The 22,338-nt window shown below is 44.3% G+C and overlaps 1 protein-coding gene across 1 annotated transcript in view; it reads left to right on the top strand.

Annotated features, from left to right (window-relative positions):
- The window catches only part of SEMA5B (semaphorin 5B), a 750,498-nt gene that overhangs the window by 605,673 nt on the left and 122,487 nt on the right, over positions 1-22,338 (top strand). The window contains 1 exon segment of the mRNA XM_029605220.1: positions 2,626-2,833. Within this exon segment, the coding sequence (XP_029461080.1) occupies positions 2,626-2,833 (208 nt within the window).

The following is a 22,338-nucleotide window of genomic DNA, read 5'->3' as shown; positions in this document are numbered from 1 at the left end:
GGGGAGAGAGGAGCTGAAGATGGCTTCAGGGCTGTGAACAGAGCGGGCGGGAACATGACAAGGAGATAGAAAAAAGGGGGGGCAGGAAGAAGTGAGTTTGTGAGAAAAGTTCTCTCTTGGCCATGTGAAGTTTAAGGTGGCAGTGAGATAGGGGGCAGGGTTCTTGGTGAAATTTCTAGCACAGACAGGGAGATCTGGGAGTCATCAGCATAAAGATGCTACTCAGATATGTGGGAGGAGATCAGAATGGTCCTTGCTACGACTGCCAAGACACGTAATCATCTTTTTTTTTTTTTTGGCTCGGTTGACTTCCCGTTCAGTCGGAAGCATCATTATTGGTTCCAGAGGCATGAGTCACCACCTGGTTTCCCTCCCCCCAACCCATTTTATATCCCCCTCTCAGCCCACGTAACCCAGTTATTGCAGCTAGAATCCTTAGCTGGGAGCCGCACACCCAGATTCTCTCCCGAAGCTAGCATTGATAGGCCCTGAGTCCAGCCACTAGGTGCTGTTGTTGCACAATGACTGCAACTCCCTCTTTCCCCTCCCCCCTTCCCGGGGGCTGTGAATGCTGCCTCCAAAGCATCCCCAACGCCAACAGCCCCAGGGAGCAGAAATCTAGCCTGGGAATTAAACCCAGGTCTCTTCAGGTGGCAGTGCAGAGCACATTCTGCTGAGCCACCAGCCTGGCCAAGCGACTATCTGATGTCTTTTCAACCAATAATGTATTTCTTCTATACGATTTACTTCTTTGCATCAGAAAAAACTTACATGTTATGGTAATGTAAGTTATTTATCTGCACATGTGGTTTGTGTCATTGAAACGACTTTATGCATTTTGCATTTGGATTTCTCTTCATTGCTCCAGTGTTCATTGTTTATTTTTTCTGAGTTTGGGTATTCAGATACAGGAAATTTTAGTTGATAACTTTTGTCATTATTTTTTCTAGCAGTTCCTCCTGCTCCTTTGGGCTTTTGCCTCAGTCGGAGCCTCCTTTTGGTCTATGATGCCCTGAGCCTTCATTCTTAGCTGTCCGGAGATGCTGCAGAGGCAGTACTCACAGCCCCTGGGGGGGGAGGGGGAGGGGTGTGTGAAGAGGACAGAGTTTCAGACATTTAGTGATGGCTGTGACTCCCTCCCCCACGGGGCTGTGAACATCCCCAGAGCCAGCCACCCCGAGAAGCAGAGTACTGGCCAAGGATCAAACCCAGGTCTCTTGCCACTGGTCTGGCCCTTACTTAATACATTGGAGACTCTGAAAACCCATTCTTTAGGACAAATTATTCACTTCATGCATAGTGATGTCGTTTTCAGCTTAGCTGGTAATGTAACCTGTTGATTAGGACTGAACATGGAGCAAATGTTTCCTATCTGTGTCCTATCCTGGGACCTAGGAACCTGGGTAAAGGCTGTTGTGTTTTTACTAGCTTATAAATCACACTCGGAAGAGGGAGAGGGTTATGATTCGAATAAAGAGCTATTAAACAAAACAAATACTGGGGCCAATCCGGTGCCTCAGTGGCAGTGCTGCATCCTGTTATGCAGAGGACCCCCAGGTTCAATTCTCAGGTCAGGCATTTACTTCCCGGTTCGGACAGGGTTGGGAAAGCCTCAGAGGCAACATGCACAGTCACTGGAGGAGGGAGTCCCTGTCATTGAGCAACGGCGACACCTAGTGACCAGATTTAGGGTCTGGGATTTCAGGGTTCCAGAAGGAGCCCTGGTGTGTGGTCCCCAGCCGAAGACAGGCCCGTTGACTGAGCTAAGTGAATTAAGAGGGTACATAAAAAAAATAAGGGGAAAAATCCCTAGGTAGTGCAAATGAGGACTCAGGGTGCTGCAGCCAACAGAGACAGGTTCTGAATGAGCTGAAAGGCCAGAGCAGCAGGAGGAAATTGCAGAACCAAAGGAACCCCAATTGTTTCAACGAGAACTTGAATAAAGGGGAGGGCTGTGTAGAAACGAGCTTTTGTCTGAAAGAGCTAAGTTTAAGAAGTGAGCAAAAGGTCCACAGTGCTCTTTTTGCACACGTTTTCATTCACATGATTTTTCCGTGGAATTTCTATCCCTTCTGGAAGTTTCAGGAAATAAAGATTAAAAATTGTACGAGAAACCAGACTGGCAGGCTTTCCTCGTCATTTCATTTAATTTTATTTTTTTGCTCTGCTTTTGCCTGAAATTCTGGCCCGGGGAGGGCAGTTTTCAAAGCTATTTGCTCGGGTAAATGGAGTTTTACCCTGGTAAATTGCCCTTCTTCCATCCAGCTAAAAGTAAGTGCAGGTTTTCAGAAGGTGCACACTTTTAGCCAGATTAGGGAGGAGATATCCCTGGGACTGTGTTATGGCCGGATTAATGGCGCATAGATTGACGTTTCAGATCTTCCAGCGTTTCTTTCCGGCAAAGTATTGCCTGCCCTGAAAACATGTGCAAAAGCCCGTGAGTGCTTTTTTATCCACAGACTTTGTGCCAATTTTCAAAGGGGAAGTGACGCAAGGAAAAAAGTACCTGCAGACATTGCACCAAGGCGAGCAGTTTGAAAATTGCCCCCTTGTGTTCCAGGTGCTCGATGCAATCGGTCTTTTAGAGATTTACGTGCTCCTTGCTTCTTCTTCTTCTTCCATTAGAGTACGGCACCATTTTGAAGGCACTTTCTAACGCTAACAGGAGCCTGAAGAGTTGTTATTTAGAGGAAATGCAGATTCTTCCCAGTGGTCAACAAGAACCAATCAGAAGCCTCCAGATTCTTCACAGTAACAGGTCTCTGTTTGTGGGTTTGAATAATGGCGTGCTGAAGATTCCTCTGGAGAGGTGCTCGATGTACAGAACAGAAGGGTAAGCAAATTTACTGCTCGTAGACTCCCTTGTAGCCCTTAACAAAGCACTAAAGAAACATATGCTGGCCTGATGTCTTTATGCATCCGTTGGAGGAACTGTGCGGCTACTGATCATCCTCCTGCTCTGTATGCACTCGAAGTAATGATAAATGCACTTGAAAGCATATGTGATGGCTATTAAATTATAGCCCACATCCTGTAAAGGACTGTTGTTCACAAATCTCACAAAATAATCATTTTTAATTGCTCTCTTTGACTCATGCTAAAGATTAAAGGGTTGCTCTTAGAGTGACCGGAACAGACAAGCCCGTAAGAGTCATCTCTTACGGGCCAATACAGTAAACCACGCGGGAGAGCGGGCGAGCACCCACTCTCCCGGCGCGCGCACAGGCCACTCTCCTGTGCGCGCGATTCAGAAAGTTAATTTATTTAAATTAGGGCCCGCAGTAAAAAGAGGCACTAGGGCACTAGCGCGTCCCTAGCGCCTCTTTTTTGACGGACGCGGCAGCTGTCAGCCAGTTTGACAGCCGATGCTCAATTTTGCCGGTGTCGGTTCTCAAACCCGCTGACAGCCACGGGTTCGGAAACCGGATGCCGGCAAAATTGAGTGTCCGGTTTTTGAGCCGCGGGCCCATTTAAAATTGTTTTTTTTTAATTTTTAACTTATTTTTAACTTTGGGGGCCTCCAACTTAATATTGCCATGATATTAAAGTCGGAGGGTGCACAGAAAAGCAGTTTGTACTGCTTTTCTGTGCACTTCCCCGGCGCTGGCAGAAATTAACGCCTACCTTTGGGTAGGCGCTAATTTCTTAAAGTAAAATGTGCAGCTTGGCTGCACATTTTACTTTCTGTAGTGCGCGGGAATGACTAATAGGGCCATCAACATGCATTTGCATGTTGTGGGTGCTATTAATCTCGGGGGGGTTGGACGCGCATTTTGGACGCGCTATTACCCCTACTGAATAAGGAGTAAAGCTAGCGTGTCGAAAACGCGATTCCAAATGCCGGTTACACTGTACTGTATCGGCCTGTTAGTAAATTATGCATCTGACAAAGTGGACACTGTCCACAAAAGCTCATGCTTCAATAAATAGGTTCATCTATAAGGTGCCTCCCGACTCCTGACATTCTTGCTACACCAGACTAACTTGGCTATCCCTCTGAAGATTTTTCATTCTTCAAAGAGAAGATGTAACTTTGCACTATTAACGTTTCGCGGTTTCTTAGGGATAATTTTCAAAGTGAATTTATGTGTGTAAGTGTTCTTTGAAGACCGGTGTAACTTTTGTGCTTTGGCAACACATAAGTTACACAGGATGTTATAAAATTATCCTCCCGTGGAGACAGCTGTTCCTTAAAATTACTAAACTTTTTAATTTGTGCATCCTCACGAAACCTCAGTGCAGAAAGTCCCCCTGCTCTGCAGAATTCATGGACTTTTCCCTTCGGTTGTTAAATGACTAATTTTATCAAGTTCAGCTGTCAGAATGTGCTCTTTCTATTTTGCAGAGCTTTTCAGGAAATTGTTAATTTGTTCTAGAATGTCATTATTTCTGGTTTGACTCTAATGCATTTAAGTTAGTGTCCAGACATGTCTGGGTCAAGGATGAGGAAGAGTATTTCAGGAATATAAAGAAGATAACGTGGGTGCCGTTTTAGATAATGTAGAAATAAAAGGCAACAAACAAGTCATAGTGAGATATGCTTTTACTGAACTAACTTAGTACTTACAAAAAACCTTGGCTCACTGGAACAATTGTTTGCAACAGATCAATCATCTTCTCTCCAGCCTTTGCCTCATTCTTAACAACAACAAAACTGAGATCCTAATCATCAATCAAGACATCAACATCAAACTTCTAAACCCAGCTGACCTACTCAACTCATCCACTCCCATATTAAATCACTCACCACATGTTCGAGATCTAGGTATCATGCTAGACAATCAGCTCAATTTTAAAAAATTCATAAGCACAACCACCAAAGACTGTTTTTATAAGTTACAAGTCTTAAAAAAATTGAAGCCTCTTCTTTATTTCAACGATTTTCGGATGGTCCTACAAGCCATTATTCTATCAAAAGTCGACTATTGCAATTCGCTTCTCTTTGGCCTTCCATATTCATCCATCAAACCCCTCCAAATGCTACAGAACTCTGCAGCCAGAATCCTTACCAATACGAATAAAAGAGATCACATCACCCCCATTCTCAAGCTCCTCCACTGGCTGCCTATAAAGCAAAGGATCCTATATAAAGTACTCACCGTAATTCATAAATCCATTCACAATATCTCTCCTCTTCAATTATGTAACCAACTACGCCCTCACTCCTCCTCTAGACCCATCAGAGGAGCATATAAAGGCACACTCTATGTACCTTCAACAAAATCCTCGCATCATAAACGTGCCATATCTACAGCAGGCCCCATTCAATGGAATGCGCTCCCACCAGACATTCGGCTTGAGTTCTGCCACTCTTCATTCAAAAAAAAACTTAAAACCTGGCTCTTTAGCCAAGCTTTTCCAGGACCATGATCATCATTTTTTCCCCTCCAACCAGCAAGAACATATCTTCTTCACAAACCCCCATTTTCCATACCACTACCTACTTCGGTATCTAATCTCTTGCTGCAGGACACTTGAGAATTTCTCACTTATACGTTATAATTTTTATGCTCAATAAGACCTGTCAACTTAATTGTTTAAGTCTTTTTTTTTTTTTTTTTTCTCCTTTATCTTTTGGTCATCAATGTTACAACGTTATTGTTAAATTTTGAACTTATGTACACTGTTCCAAGTTTCATAACCTTGTTCTATGTAATGCCTTTTGGCAATTTTCATGTTCTGTTTCAATGTAAACCGATGTGATCTTTATTTCATATAGGAACACCGGTATATAAAAATCTAAAAATAAATAAATAAATACATTTGAGACTAACTTTCAAGGGTTCTGCTTAACTGAGGAAGGAAGCATAGCTCTCGAAAGCTACTCACAAATGCATTTAGTTTATTTTTATCTCGGTGAAATGTTTTCCCTTCCAGAATTAATAGGAAATTAAATGCTTCAACAAAAAGATGCGTTATTTCAAACTTCACGGGGGTGGCATTTGGCAAATCGTGTAACATAGCAATAATGTGTGGTATTTGAAATATCGCACTTTCTTCAGCCCCCAGCACCACAAATATGGTGCTGGGGGCTGAAGAATATCCCAAAATATGTAAATCGAATAATGCAGCTTGTCAACAAAATCTCAAGATGTGTTATTTGAGTTGTAGCTAACTTTTTCCAGGGAGCATCGGGATGCTAATTCACATCCTGATGCTCCTGGGGCCATGTTTTAAAGGGATTGATCAGCCCAAATTAATCCCCAAGATTGGCAAAACCCTCTCGAGACTCCCTGACCCGCTCCCCTCTACCACTAAAGTCAAAAAATAAAATTTTAGTTCACTGAAGTTGTGGGGCAAGCCATGCCACCAAACCCTCCTCTTTTTCACAAAATTTGCTCCCCCAGAGCCTGCCTCCTCCCTTCTGACCTGCCTCCCGCTCGGCCTTACCAGAGATTTCCTGGTAGCTTCAGACCCAGCGAGGCCATTTTCCAAAATGACATCTTTCAGTCAGTATCATCCTTTTGCCCCGTTCCCCTGTCTTCTTTAGAACTTGCAGGATTTCTGAGGGGGATTTGGCCTCGGGCGTTCTCCTCTCACCAGCTTCAGTGCACCCCATGCTCTTGTGCGCTTCAAATGAAACAAGGCACATTGTGCTTGAGTCCAACCATCTTATTTATTTACTTTACACACATAACACAGCACAAAATACTTGCCAGCAAGAGACAGTTGGCTTAATCAGTCCAGTCCTGAACTGGAAGTGCACCATGACGTGGTTAAATTAATTCTGATACATTTCATCGAGGCATTGCTCTCACTAACTCAGCTTGGACTAGGGCAAAAGCATGCTCCACACTGTAGAAACGGTCTGGTGCATACTCACAATCAAGGAGAGCTCCAGTTACAAGTGCTCTGCAGGGAGCTGCATCCACTAGGACTGCATGTTGGAACTGCTCTCAATCCATGAGCCTCCTCCAGAGTGCCCTGGCAAAAAGTTGGAGCATACGCAAACCAAAACAATATAATCATTAGCAACTCCCCATGGGGCGCAGGGCCAAACCATCTCTATTTTCAAGAAAGCATTTTATAATGAGAGTGGAGATGCTGAAGTTTAAATGAACAAGCTAAAGTCACCAAATACCCGCACCTATACCTATACATTATCATTTTTGGTAAACATTATAATAGAATAAGTTAAGTTAAGTGAACTGTAGTACAAAGTGCAATAATTATATGACTTTTTTCTATTATCCAGATCACACAACATATACCTTATATTATGAAATCTTGTTACCGATAAATGTTCTGGCCCATTGTTAATAAGTATTTCACCAAATAGTTTTACGTGCCTCATTGTAAACCGTTGTGATGGTGCTGTACTAAACAACGGTATAGAAAAGATTTTAAATAAATAAACAAATATTGTGTTATTTATTTATTTTAAAGTTCTTGTTACCTGCCCCTCCTAATAGTTCAGGGCAGGGTATTATAAAACATAATAACATAAAACAACAAATATACTGTCTATGGATGGTATACAGTAATATAGACATGAACATTCCTGAAGCACTGGGTTACATTTGCATTTGTCCTCATGAACTTTCATCTGCCACTCAGATACTCAGTTACCCAGTCTTGCAAGGTCCTGCAGCAGTTCCTTATAGGGATGGAAATTCGGGAGAAACAGAATAGTAAATGAGATGAAACTTCCTATTTCATTTCGGGTTGTTTTCAAAATGGAATGAGTTAAATTCCAACTAACTTTTGTCAGAATCTCGTTTCATTTTGAAAATCAATAAAGAAATACATTAAAAAAAGTTGCTGGGTTGGGCCCAGGCCCAAAGCTAGGGCCTCACCTAGAGAATAGGATGAGACTCAAAGCAGAGGACCCGGTCTATGCCCAAATGCGACTCCAGTGCCTCGGCCTAAGCCTAGGCCCGAGCCTCAAGTAGGCTAAGCTGAGGCCCCATGAAGGGACCACAGCCTATGCCTGAGCATAACACCAGGGTCTTGGCCTAGACCCTGGCCCCCAAATTTTTCACCTATCTGATCCGACATCCCAGCCCAGTCTGGGACCAGGTCCCGATGCCTGGGCCTTGGCCCGGTCCCAGGCCTGACACCGGGTCCTGACGCCTGAGACTCAGCCTAAGCCAGGGCCTGGTCTCAGGCCTGACTCTGGGGCCCAACCTGGATGCTGGGGTCCCAATGCCTGGGCCCATACCTGGGCCTGAGATTGTGCCAGGACCCCAGGATTAGAACCCGGCCTCTGAGTCGGGCCTGGGTCTGGACCGAGGCCCAGGCATCTGGACCTGGCATCTGGGCCCCGGTGTTGGTCCTGGGTCTGGGCAGGGCCCCAGCGTTGACCCAGGACCAACACCGGGGCCCAACCCAGAGATCGGGTCCTGATGCCTGGGCCTCGGTCCAGACCCAGGCCCAGGACCAGGGCCCAGCCCAGAGGTTTAGGCCTCAGTGTCAGATGCATTATTAATTAGATTTGTTGTTACCTTTTAGGTATATACCAGTTTTTGTATTTTTAATTTTATTTTAATATTATCTTTTATTTTTACTTTGTAAACCGTTTTGACAAAAAACCTTACTTTGAAAAATGGTATATAAATACTTTTAAATAAATAAATAAAATAAATGCCACCCGGACCAGCTAAGTGGGGGCCAGGGAGGATTATGGCCCCAGCATTTTTATGGGATGGGTGGTGGGGACAGGAGGCCTTGGGAGGCCCCATTTATTTTTTTTCCCCCTATTTTTGTTTTTTTTCATTTTTTTATGTTTATTTCATTAAACCAAACAAAATTGGTGGGGAACTCCCCTCAAATTGAAACAAAAAACAAAACAAAATTGTTACTTCTTCCCACCCATGTTTCCTCACTGTCTGTATTTTAAATACTCTGAACATTTTTGTGTCACCTGGAAATTTGATCACTTCACTAATCACTCCCTTTTCTAGATCATTAATGACAAAGTTAAGCAATACTGGGCCAAGGACGGATTTCTGGGGCACTCCTCTATTCATCTTTCTCTACTGGGAAAACTGACCATCTAATCTTACTCTTTTCCAGTTACCAATCCACAGTAAGACAATGCCTCCTATCCCACGTTTTTTTAGTTTTCTGAGGAGTCTCTAACGTGGGACTTTATCAAAAACCTTCTGCAAATCCAAACATAACAGTATCAGTTAGCTCACCATTATCTACTGGCTTATGGAAACCTGAAAGCAGAAAAAGACCAGCACATCTTTGCTTGTGTAACTCCCTCTCTCTTGGAGGGTCCCCAATGCAGGGGAGTCCCAGGGCTGTCTTTACTCTCCCAAACCTCTATCGCTCTCAAACACCAAACCTCAGCCCTGGGAGGAGGAGGCCTAGGTGCTGTGGTGGAGGTAACTAGGCTGCACAGTCACGCTCACTGTTTGTGCAGTACTCAAGAGTGAAGGAGCGTCTGCTGATCCAAAAGAGCACACTTGGTGTTCAAATCATAGAACAGTTTACTTAAGCTTAAAAAATGATATCCAGGCTATGGTTCCAAACTTACAAGATGAGAAAAATGCAAATCAGAAAAGTCTTTGACCGTGGTGGCCTCTTTGGGTGACCCTCTTTCTCTCAACTGTGTCCTGGTCCAAAATGCCTTCCCCAATAAGGGTAGGTAAGTTTTCCTTCAGCTCCAACATATACCAGGGGTAAAGGCAAAAATCTGTCCCTAGCTTCAAAAATAGAGAGAATGTCCAAACTCTGAAAAATCCAATCTGTCTTCCACTTTGCTGTAAACTAGGCACACGGTGCCAAAACAGGGATCCACTCTTTGCTTCCAGGGGGGTCTTTCCTCATAGAGCTGATCCAGATGATCCGAAATTCTCTCAGTCTTTTCATAAAATTTAATCTAAAAAACTTCTTCAAATGACTGGACCTTGAGGACGTACTCAGAAACTCTCCTCTTCAACACCTCTGGCTTTTACAGCCTTGCCTTCCCTCTGTCTCTCTGCATGTGCTCTCTGAGACCCATCCCAAAAAGAGGATGACCCAAAAGCTGGGAGGAATACAATATGCAAAAGCCTTTAGCAAAAATCTCAAGATGACCACTGGGAAAAACATTTGTGCAGGTTCTAATCCTCACTGCACTTCTCCCATTCTTTCTTGCTTTAAGATACTGTCCTTGTCTCCGCCACTTCCAGTGGGAGGCTGCTCCATGCATCCATCATCCTTTCTGTAAAGAAATACTTCCTTAGATTACTCTTCAGTCCACCCCCTCATTTACACCTTCAAAGAACTCTAATATTTATTTATTTATTTAATTAATTAATTAACAGTTTTATATACCGACAGTCATTGTGAACATCCCTTCGGTTTACATATAACATAACGGAGCAAGAGGCTTTACAATATGATGATAAGGCATGACTTCCGTTTGAGAAATCTATGCTGAATGTTTCTCTATTTTGTCATTTTTATCTATATAGCTTTAATTTTGTCCTTAATTAAGGATTTCACCATTTTACCAGGCACTGGTATGGAGTTACTCTGATCACGCAATATATAGAAATTCAGGGAGTAACTAGTTTCTAATTAAACCATGATAATGACTAGTTAATACAACCAAAGGCTTAAACCCGACTATTGAGACGGAAAGTCCAACCATATAAAAGCCCGCCCTAATGCAGGTTACGAAACATTGACAACGTCGGCGGTTCAAAGAAAAAAATATAGCGGTTTTGGCAGCCGAAGATCAATACAGTGGCTTAACAGCACACACTTGTTCTAAAAGGAATTTGAACAAGTTATAAGATATGTCGGGATAGAAACTCTCAATGTGGGAGTGCAGGCAGATGAAAGTATCTCTGCTCGCTTAGCAAATGCATAGTCGGGCAATTCAGCTTAAAACTATTGTAGTTTCATGCTCAAGTCCAGTGTTTTGAAGTTGTTCATAAATCAACATACAAACTCAACAAAAGTTTAAGCACTTTAATGAAACATCGAGAGAGATTTTTTAAGTAAAATAAGTAAAAAGAGGATAATAGACCAGTGACTGTACTGACTGGCTAAGTAGTCTCTGTCAAATATCAGATTCTGTGCCAGTGCTGAGGTCTTACCCTTTCACATAAAAAAGTTTTTTCTATAAAGATGATGTTATAAAAATGTATAAAACTAAAAATGAGAAAATAGTTTTAATTACACAATAATAAAGGTTACAAACAATTTTAACTAAAAATCACAACTTCATTTATTATCAGGATTCAGTTTTGTGTCAACCTTTGGTTGTATTAACTAGTCATTGTCACAGTTACTCTGATCACTTCTGGAGTCCTTTTTAAAAATTGGAGTTACATATGCTATCTTCCAGCCCTCAAGTCTGGAGGAAGATCTGAATGATAGGTTAGAGATTACCAGTTATAAATCTGCAATTTCGTATCTGAGTTCCTGCAGCACTCTGGGGTGAATACCATCAGGTATTGGTGATTTGCTACTATTTAGTTTGTCAAATTGCACTAGCACTTCTTCCAGATTCACACTGATTTGATTCAGTTCTTCAGAGTCATCACCCAGAAAAATTGGTTCAAGTATGGGTATCTCTCGGACATCCTCCTCAGTAAAGACTGAAGTGAATAATTCATTTAGTTTCTCTGCTATGGCTTTATCCTTCTTGAGCACCCCCTGTCACCCTTTGCAGGTTTTTTGATTCTGATGTACTTGAAAAGATTATTTTAGCGTTTGCCCTCTGGCAGGTCTCTGCTCAAATTCTTTCTTGGCCTACTTTATTAGTGTTTTATACTGTAACTGAGAAGTGCTTATGTGTCTTTGAAGCTAGCAGGTGCTTGTTTTTCTTTTGATCTATCTTAATTTGTGGAATATATTTTATCTGGGTTTCCAAGATGATGTTTTTAAACAATATCCATAAAGATTCCAGAGTGCAGTTTCTTTCTTGCAGAATCTGTATCTTACTTGATTCTGTGGAATCCTTGATATTTAATGCCACGCTATTACCACTTTTGTCTGCTCTGTTATTTTTATTTATTTTGTATCCCTGTATCACCATGTGCCATTGGTTGTGCTTTTAGCACCAGTTCTCTCAGATGCCTGTTATATCAATATCTTCCCAATGTCATATACTTTAAATCCCCCATTTTATTTTTCAGACTTCCAGTGTTTGCATACAGACATCTAAATATATTCTTTTTCACACCTTTCTTACAAGTAGTTGATTCAGGTAATTTAGAATCATTTTTCCCACATCTTCATAGTCATGAAACTCTAGTTTCTTTTGTTTAATGGTATCCACTGTGGAAACCCCATTCTGAACCTTGCGCTCTTGAGCAACTGTTGGCTTTCTCCCAAGGTTTAGTTTAAATGCTGCTCTCATGTTAGTGCCAGAAGTTGGTTTCCACTTTGGTTAAAGTGGAGCCCATTCCACCAGATTAGGCTCTTCCTTTCCCAAAAGGTTCCTGATTTCCTAATGAATCTAAAACCCTTCTCCTTGTACCATATTCTCATTCGCACATTGAGACTCTGGCGCTCTGCCTGCCTCTGGACTCCTGCGCATGGAACTGGTAGATTTTCTGAGAACGCAGTCCTTGAAGTTCTGGATATCTATTACCTAGAAGCCTATATTTAACTTCCAGAACCTCCATACTGCATCTTCCTATGACATTGGTACCCACATGGATCATGACAGCCAGTTTTTCCTCAGCGCTTTCTGAAATACTATCTAGGCAATGATGAGGTTTGCTACCTTTGCACCAGGCATACAAGTTACAAAATGATCCTCCCGGTTGCTATCTATTTTCCTGTTGATCAAGTCACTAATAACAATGGCAGTTCTATCCCTGCACGCCTGGACGCACCACTGTGAAGACTCATCCTTGGTGCAAGAAGATGGCAGATCACCTGGAGAACATGCCCCAGCTACAGGAGCACATGAACTCTCTCAAAACACTGGAAAAGATAAATCCCAGAAGAGTAAGGAGCCTTCTGTGCTGCCTGACCCAGGAATCCTCTTTAGATTCCTTCCTCAGGCCCTTCGTGGGCTGCCCCAGGCCATCACTCCTTGAGACACAGAAGCTCCCTCCGTGAGCCTTGGATCCACTGCAAAGAAACCCTCAGAAAATTTGAGCCTTATCTTCTATTACACTTACCAAAGCTCAGGGCGCCGCCATTGGGGAGTGTCAGTATTACACTGCACTTATTCTTGTGCGCCCCCTGGTGTGACATACATTTACTTAGTAAGGGACCTTTGGGTATGCTTACACTAGCAAGGCTGTTGCCCCAATATTGGCCATCTAGCTCCCGTGGCCTTGCTGGACTGTATCTGCCACCACTTAACTTGCCAGCATCAACTTGGTTGTTTTCTAGGGAGTTGTAGCCTTCTAGTTCCTCTCCGGCTATTCTATGGCCGGCAATTTCACTTGCTCGTGTGCTTTTTTTTTATCTGCACCTCTTTTTTCTCATCAATACTACTGCTCTTGAGGGAGTGAAGGGGGGGGGTTTGTTTGCAATACCTATGAGAACAGCTTATAAAAGGCACTCTGTATGCCCCCCCAGCAAGACCTCTTTAAGGAGAACGCGCCCTATCAACAGCTGGTCCCCCACAATTGAATGCTCTCCCCCCTGATCTCAGTCAGGACCATGCCCGTTGACCTTCAAAAAAAAGCTTAAAGCGTGGCTATTCAGACAAGCTTTTCCCTAATGGATGAAACGTTCTCTCACTCATGAAAGGACAGGACGCTTGTATTGACTCTGAATAGGGCATATCACCTGCTGGCAGGCTATGCCACTTACTAGCTCACATTTACCATATGCTTTATCACTGACTGGTGTAATTCTTCAACCCTAACCTTCCCGTCTCGTGACCCTACCCCACCCCAAGTGAAAACTGCTCATCCTATTAGAGAACCAGCAGTCCCTTAGTCGCCTGTTGTAATACTATTGTTAAACTATTATTTATTTCTCACCTGATCTAATCGGGTTTTTTTCCTAATCTACCTTACGAAATTCCCCTCCCCATCTCACACTAGATCCGTTTCCTCCTCCTACCACTGAAGTTACTCTGAGCTCATCTCAGAAGGTGATGTCATTTTGATTTTGGTTTTGTTTGTACATTATTTAAATTATATGTTAGCAGTTTGTATTTAACTTCCTGGGTCCCAGTTCGATGTAACCCCTGTTCTATGTAATGTTTTTATCCAATAATCTGGTTCTTTGTAAACCGATGTGATATATATTTTTCACATGAATGTCGGTATAAAAAAGTTCAAAATAAAATAAATAAATACCGAATCCTCTTAACCTTGTTCCTACCCCTGTGCTCTATATCTGTCCCAAGCATGCTTGAATCCTGTCACGGTTTTGGCTGCCAATTCCTCTGTCGATAGGTTATGCCAGACATCTAGCACCATCTCACTAAAGAAATATTTTCTAATATTTCTTCTGATTCTTCTTGCAGCTTCATATCATGTCCTCTTGTCCTTGAATTTCCTTTTCAGTGGAAAATGTTATCTTCCCGTATGTCAGTGAAATCTCTCAAATATGTGAGTGCTTCTGTCGTTTCACCCCTTTTCATTCTGTCTGCAGAAAGTATATTTTGCATGTCTTAAACCTCTCTTTGTAGGGTTTGTAATGTATCATTTCAGTGGTGCATATCAGTATTTCCCTCACCATCAAATACTGCATTCTTTTCTCTGCCCAAAATGATAAATAGTAGTAGCTGTAAATACATTTTAATTACTAAAACCTTGACTACTACTCAAGCTGTCTTGTATCACTCCTCATTTTGCCTCTCCATGTAGAATGTCCACCCTATTTCAGATCTTTGTATCATTTACAAAAAGTCAAAACTTTTCTGTCAACTCCTCTGCAATATCACACGTAAAAATTATGAACAAAACTGGACCTAGACCTGGTCCCTGAGGTTCTCCCCCCCCCCTGTGATCCTCATCCCGCTCCCCTTCCCCCAATCCTTAAAGTGAACACCACTTACCACTCCCCTCAGTTGAGTTCAAATAATCAGTTTCTAACCTGAGTTTATCAGCTTAGCAACCACACTAGGATGCCATCTAGCTCCAGATTTGCAGGACAGGTTGATGCAGTCCTGGTTTTACACCATTGCATGCAGAAACTTGTAGTTCTGATTTACCTATGCATTCCTTAAGAAAAGCAAAACTACAAATCCCTGCATGCAATGAGGTAAACCCAGGACTGGATCAACTTGTCCTGAAAATCTGGAGCCAAATAGCAACCCTAGTGTACGGGGTCAAAAGCCTTGCTGAAATCCAAAACTCGTGCTCACCTAGATCTAATTCTTTGGTTACCCAGTGAAAGAAACTGAACAGATTTGTTTGACATGGTCTTCCTCTGGTAAAACATGCTGCCTTGGAGCCTATAAGCTACCAAATTCAAGGTATTCCACAGAATATCCTACAGTAGTAACCCCATTAATTTATTCCCCACATTAGCAGTCTTCTCCCTGTTTTCACTTTTATGAAGTGGGAGGACATATGTCAGTTTCCATTCCTCTGATATCGCTCCTGTCTCCAAAGAATGATTGAAGAGAACTGTCTGTGCAGTCGCTAAACAGAGCAATCTTTGATAGAAGGCTGCAGAAACTGGTAAACTTCAGGATTTCCCACCTTTTCCCCAGGGACATATTTCACAAGAGAGCCTGTGGTGAATATTTTCACAAATTTCCAAATTTTTCATGAACATTGTTTAAAAGATTTATGAAATTAAAAAAAATGTCCTTTTGCCACACTCTTAACACAAGGTCTGAAATTGGTGGCCCCTTGAGGGCAAGCGAGAGCTGGCGTCTTCATCAGGAAGCAGTCACTGTAGGAACAAATAAGAATCTATACACACACACCCACAGCTTGAATCAGACGCCCTTTGATGCCGAGCCTTGAATCTCTTCTCTATATCAATTCGAAAGCACTACAAGACATACACAGCGCAATACAGCTATACATAAGGGATAGTCCCTGCTCCATGGAGTTTACAATCAAGTCATGACAAACAAAGGTCCATGGGAGGTGCATTTATTGCAGAGAAGTGGGTAGATGTTAAAAGCAACCTCAAAAAAGTGAGCTTTTAGACTGGATATGAATGTGACTGGAGGGAGCAGGGAGTCTATTTGAGGCATAAAGACGCAGCAGGGTAGAAAGTATGGAGTCGGAAATGTACAGTGGAGGAGCAGCGTTCAGATAATAACAACATGCCCGACGAACGAAGTTCACAAGGAAGGGTGTAGGGGGAGAGACGTGAAGAAGGATAATGAGGAGCTGCAGAGTGAGGGCACTTGTAGATGAGTAAGAGAAGCTTGAGATGTATGCGGAAACGAACAGGGAGCTAATGAAGCGACTTGAGAAGAGGAGTTACATGATCGTAACGATGCTGAAGAAAGATAATTCATGTAGCCAGATTCTGAATAGATTGCAGTGGAGAAAGGATGTTCAAGAGAGCCATGAAGAGCAAGTTGCAATAGTCTAAATGGGAAGTGATAAGAGAGTGGATGAGCATTTGATAGCTTGCTTAGAATGGGACAGATTTTAGTGATGTTGTAGAGCATATTAATGTCTGAGGAAGAATTTTGAATAGTGTTCTATATTTGTTCCAAGTTGCAAAAGAATACTTTAATATCAGGCTGTGTTCGGGCACTGTGATTTCTTGCTGACAGTTCTCTCTGTGTTTGATATATGCCCATACATAATTCAAGGAACAAATCAGACTTTCCCTACCCTCTCACCCTTATCCTTACCCTTACCCTCTCCTCTCTCACCATCCTTAAATATGTTTCTTTGCTCTGGCAACTCTCCCACAAACCTGTCAGCTAGGGGTTGCCTAGTCTAATAAATTCAATAGTGGTCAAAGAGCGTATGAAAAAAAAGAAGGAATGAAGAGACTCTGTAATTATTTGCCCTATCAAAGTCTGATGCCCCCTAAGCCAGAACACCACAGAGCTGATGGTTTCACTTTGGCTCACACCCCCCTCTCCCCTCCCCATCTTTATCAGGGACTCAGTCTGTGTTTAGTACCCCAAGGACTGATTTGTAATTTCGATGACCAGAAATTTGGAATAATTTCAATCACTCCAAGGTGGGGTGAGGGAGGAGGGAATTAGGTATGTAGACAGATTGATCACAGCTCTGATTGACTCGTATACTGCATGCAAATGTAAGGTCGAAGGCATGAGCTAAGGCTGATCCATTCTTGCCATTTTTACTGAGACTGAGAACCTGTATACTATTGGGTGGTGTGTAACAGGGAATGGGATGGGGGGGGGGGGAGTTATATTATTGCCTTGTTCCTGACCTCACTGGGGACATGAAAATGCAATGACCTTGGCCAAAACAGGAGGATACAAGCTCCTGTTAAAAACCTGAAGCATCTGATATAATAAAGAGCAAAGCTGTCCTGTGCTTGCATCGATGATATGCTAATGAAGCTTTGCCCCTCCCTGTAGCCTCTAGCTCCGCCCCTCTCTCCCTGTACGGAACTTGAGTCTGCCCTGGAGGAGACAAATTTGTGGCAGTGGGACATGACACAGCGCATTCCTTCTGGCCCCTCATCCCCAATAGGAAAGTGTCATTGGTGGCAGTAGGACAGTGCACTGCTTTCAGCACCCGCTCTCTCGCCTACTCTCCACTGCCGCCATCCCAATGTCCTTGCTCAGCCTCCATGGAAAAAAATGAAGGACCACGATCTTGCAGAGCCTCGGGCTGCATCACTTTCCTCCGCTGCCGGTGCCTGAATGTTGTGTGGTTCAAAGCACAACTTGGGGCCCAGCAATGGAGGAAGAGGACATGACCCGAGGCTCTGGAAGGCCATGGTCCTCCACCTTTTTCCAGCCATGAAGGGTGAGTGAGGGGATTGTGGGGTGTGGGGAGGAAGTGAATGGGTGAGTGTAAGGGAGGGAGTAAATGAGAATGAGTGAGGCAGGGAGAAAGAGGGTGAGAGATAGGATCAGTAAGGGAGTCAATGAGAGTGAATTGGGGAGAGATGGGAGGAGGAGGAGGGCCTCGTGGGATGAGAGTGAAGGAGGTGAGTGAGGAGATCGTGGAGGGGATAAATCAATGAGAGTGAGTTGGTGAGTGAGGGGATTGTGGAGAAGGGACATGAACAAAGGAAAATAAGGTGATTGGGGGAAGGGAAGATAACCAGGGAGGGTGAGGGGATCAAGTGGGGGATTTGAACAGTGGACAGGGAGGAGATACAGACGGGAAGTGAACAAGGAAAGGGTAGTGGATAGTGGATAGTGGAGAAGAGCCATGAAGGAGAGAATAAGGGGATGGAGACAATGAGGGGTAGATTTACAAAAAATGCGCGTTCGCGTACTTTTGTTGGCGCACCAGTCGCAAACAAAAGTACGCTGGATTTTAGTAGATACGCGCGTAGCCGCTAAAATCCAGGATCGGCGCGCGCAAGGCTGCCAATTTTGTGCAGCCGGTGCGCGCCGAGCCGCACAGCCTGCCTCCGTTCCCTCCAAGGCCACTCCGAAATCGGAGCGGCCTCGGAGGGAACTCGCTTTCGCCCTCCCCTCACCTTCCCCTCCCTTCCTCTACCTAACCCACCCCCCCGGCCCTATCTAAAACCCCCCCCTACCTTTTTCCGGGGATTTACGCCTCCCGGAGGGAGAAGTAAATCCCCGCGCGCCAGCAGGCCGCTAGCACGCCGAGACGCGACTTGGGGGCGGTTCCGGAGGGCGCGGCCACGCCCCCGGACCGCCCCGGGCCGAAACCACGCCCCCGGGCCCGCCCCCAAAACGCCGCGTCCCGCCCCAAAACGCCACGCCGATCGGCCCCGCCCCCGACACGCCCCCCTCGAAAAACCCCGGGATTTACGCGAGTCCCGGGGCTCTGCGCGCGCCGGCAGGCCTATGGAAAATAGGCGCGCCGGCGCGCAAGGCCCTGCTCGCATAAATCCGGGCGGATTTACGCGAGCAGGGCTCTTAAAATCCGCCCCAATGAATGAGGGGTTTGTTGGGGGTTAGTGGACCAGGGTGAGTGGGGGGATTGGGTGTCGTGAGGAAGTGAAAGAGGGAGAGTGAGGGGATCAAAGGGCCTTTGGAAGGGTGGGGGACAGAATGAAGGAAGGAGAGGATGGGTGTGTGATTCTGCTAGCACACATCTCGATTATGCACTTCCTCCACAGTGTTTCCCGTCCTTGGATGGGCTTTTGCTGCTAGTCAGATATAACGGTATAACTCAGTAAAACCTAATGCTGCTTGATATGCAGGGGTGATATGCACCAGGAGAGCTGCTGTTCCTTCTCCATTGGCACTTCACACACCTGCAGGCCATGTTACACAGCTATAGGCATGCTTTAGGCATCCAAATTACTTCTTAATAGGCCCAGCAGTAGTTTAGATGATATACAGGTGTGCAAGACACAAAAGGATCCCTTGGAAATACAAAGAAAATCATTCCCACTTCTAAGGATGTACCACATTGCATTTTCATAATATTCACCCTCAAGTAAGTATTACAGCTTTACTGAGTTTTTTTTGGTAACTCTTATTTTCTTGTGCCAGGCATTCAGATACAGACTATGAGAGGCTGGCCACATGGAAAAGGCTTAATATGGATATAAAACAGGGTTTTTAAGATACAAATGTGACTCCCACCTCCTTCAGGGAGGAGGCACCCTTCCAAGCCCCGCTGAGCACTGACCCACTCAATGCAGGGTGGGGAAAGCAGGTTCTGTGAGTCGGGGGCAGGAGTACACCTGCAGGGCCTTTAAGTTCAAAAGGCCACCAGAATAAACCAATCCACCACAAAAATGTGTTCCCAACAAAATTAGCCTTTTCTACAAGAGTAAAAAACAGGGAGGATAGCTTTCAAACAAGTGTGTGCGGCAGCAAATATGCGGGTATGTGACCATATGCATATTTACTACAGTATTTTATTGTGCAAGTATACATGTGTGTGTGTTTTATCGAATACGTTTAATGCTACCATGCGAAATCATGCCATGCATTGAAACCACATTTATCAATGGACTGAACGCTTTATCCACCTATTCTTTTTTTTTTAATTATAATTTTTGTTTGTCATCATAAGAAGAAAATACATTACAATGACAAATATGACAATAAAAATTCTCAATATACATAACTTACCCCCTCCCCCCCAACTGAGAACATTATAGTCACGTAATTAAAGATCAAGTACTTATTATAATTTTACACAGTTTCAAATAAACAGACATAGGTCATGCACCATCAACAGTTAGCCCTGGCGCATTAAGGGGCAGATTTTATAAAACTACGCGCATGCGTACTTTTGTTCGCTCACCAGGCGCAAACAAAGGTACGCCGGATTTCAATAGATACGCGCGTAGCCGTGTGTATCTGTTAAAATCCGGGGTTGGCGCGCACAAGGGGGTGCACATTTGTGCGCCTTGCGCGCGCTGCCCGTTCCTTCCGAGGCCGCTCCGAAATCGGAGCAGACTCGGAGGGAACTTTCCTTCCACCCTCCCTTCCCCTCCCTTCCCCTCCCTAATCCACCCCCCCAGCCCTATCTAAACCCCCCTACCTTTCTCCAAAAAGTTACGCCTGCCCGAGGCGTAAACTAGGATTTACGCGGCTGCCGGCACTTCATGTTCCGGTCCGGGGGCTGGTCCGGAAGCCATGGCCATGCCCCTGGGCTGAAACCACGCCCCTGGCCACGCCCCCGGAATGCCCACGATGACGTGCCGGTCGCGACTCGCCCCCCGACATGCCCTCGAACCCCCCCCCCCCCTAGGAAAGCCCCGGGACTTACACGCATCCCAGGGTTTGCGCGCGCCGCCGAGCCTATGCAAGATAAGCTCGGCACGCACAGGGGGGGGTTTGGGGTAGGTTTTCGGGGGTTACGCGCGTAACCCTTTGAAAATCCACCCCTAAATGTATAAGTATGTGAAAGTAAACTAGGATTTACGCATGTGAGTCAGCCAATTTTAAAACGTGTGTGTGTCGAGGAATTAACCAGTTTACCAATTAGTCTGCCAGTTTGCCCAGTCCTTCTCTAGGTCTTTGAGACCCTCCTGGTTCTTCAGGCTGACCTCCTCCCAGACCTCCCACCCTGTCGGAGGTACACAATAAACACGTTTAATCTCACTTATTGCCAGATAATTAGCAGGTGTAAAAACAAAAAAGCGAGTACGTTGGAAAATGTACGTGGTGCAGGAGCAGGGTCCAGCCCCTGGCCATTCTCCCTGGTCATTTCAGTCTCTCCAAAGCACTTCCTTCGACTGCTCCATACAGTCACCATTTCTACCCCCTGATGCATCCTTTACCGGGATGGATCCTGCTGCCACTCAGAAAGAACCCTACACCCCTTGAGAGCTTCCACTGCCAGAAGAGTCTTCTTTAAAAAAAAACAAAAACAAAAAAAAAAACTAGAAAGGGCTCGTATTCTACCAGCGTGCCTCAAGCCAAACGTCTTGCGCGTGCCGCAGACCTTGCTCTGACTTTCTAAGCCTCTGTAAGCAGAATTTCAGGTGGATCAATTGCTAAGACAGAATTGAAATATGACTCGGGAAGGATTTACTCTAGGATTGCTTCAGTGAATGTATCTTACGTATTTACTTTAGGCATTAGTTTACCCAGAAAAATCATTTTCCTGACATTAAAAACAATACTCGGTCTCAGCCTGCTGCTGTGCGAGCTGAGTCAACATCTGATTTCTCTGTTTGGCAAAGACAGAAATAATTTCACTGTTTACCACTTCCCCAAGATTTCCCTGCAAGTTGCAGGTTCAGCTCCAGTGTGCGAATTTCAGAGGATTCAAACTATTGGCATGCAGAGATAAATATTACAGCGCCATTACTAGCTACCGTTTTCTTGGCTCTCTTCCTTGTATTGTCTTACTCTTTTCTTGTCCTTAGTACATATATTCTTAAATGTTCACCTTTTTGGGGGAGGAATGTAAGAGATGCACCTTTTTTTTTGGTCGCCCCATCAGCTGGGAAGCTCCGCCCTCAGCCTGGGTTTTGGTGGCGGTGGATAATGACTCATTTCAGCCCTTGGAGGCAGTCGGGTATAGATCCTCTTATTAACCCCAATATCTCTGGATTTTTATGTCTGGAATAAATCAAGCTCAGCCTAGACACAGCCCAGCCAAGCAGAAGGTAATGCCAAAACGCACAGCACCTCTTCCTCCCGGCGGCGAGAGGATCGGCTTCAGCATCCATGGAAGGAAACCTTTTTTTTTTTTCCCCTCCTCAAGAGATCCCACTTTAAAGAAAAGTATGCATTTTTATTTAATTCATTGGGAAGCAAAAAAATGGATCTTGGTATCTCTCCTTCTCCGCCTCTCCTTCTTTTCACACCACAGCTCTCCGCTGAGGTGGTTTTTATTCCCCCTTCTCCCAGTGGTTTCCTGCTTTCTTCTTCTTCTTCTCTTCCAGGTTAGTCGGAATCCGTGCTGG

The sequence above is a fragment of the Rhinatrema bivittatum genome, chromosome 6 (genome assembly GCF_901001135.1).
Source record: "Rhinatrema bivittatum chromosome 6, aRhiBiv1.1, whole genome shotgun sequence".
Lineage (NCBI taxonomy): Eukaryota > Metazoa > Chordata > Amphibia > Gymnophiona > Rhinatrematidae > Rhinatrema > Rhinatrema bivittatum.
This window is presented reverse-complemented; position numbering and strand designations above follow the sequence as displayed.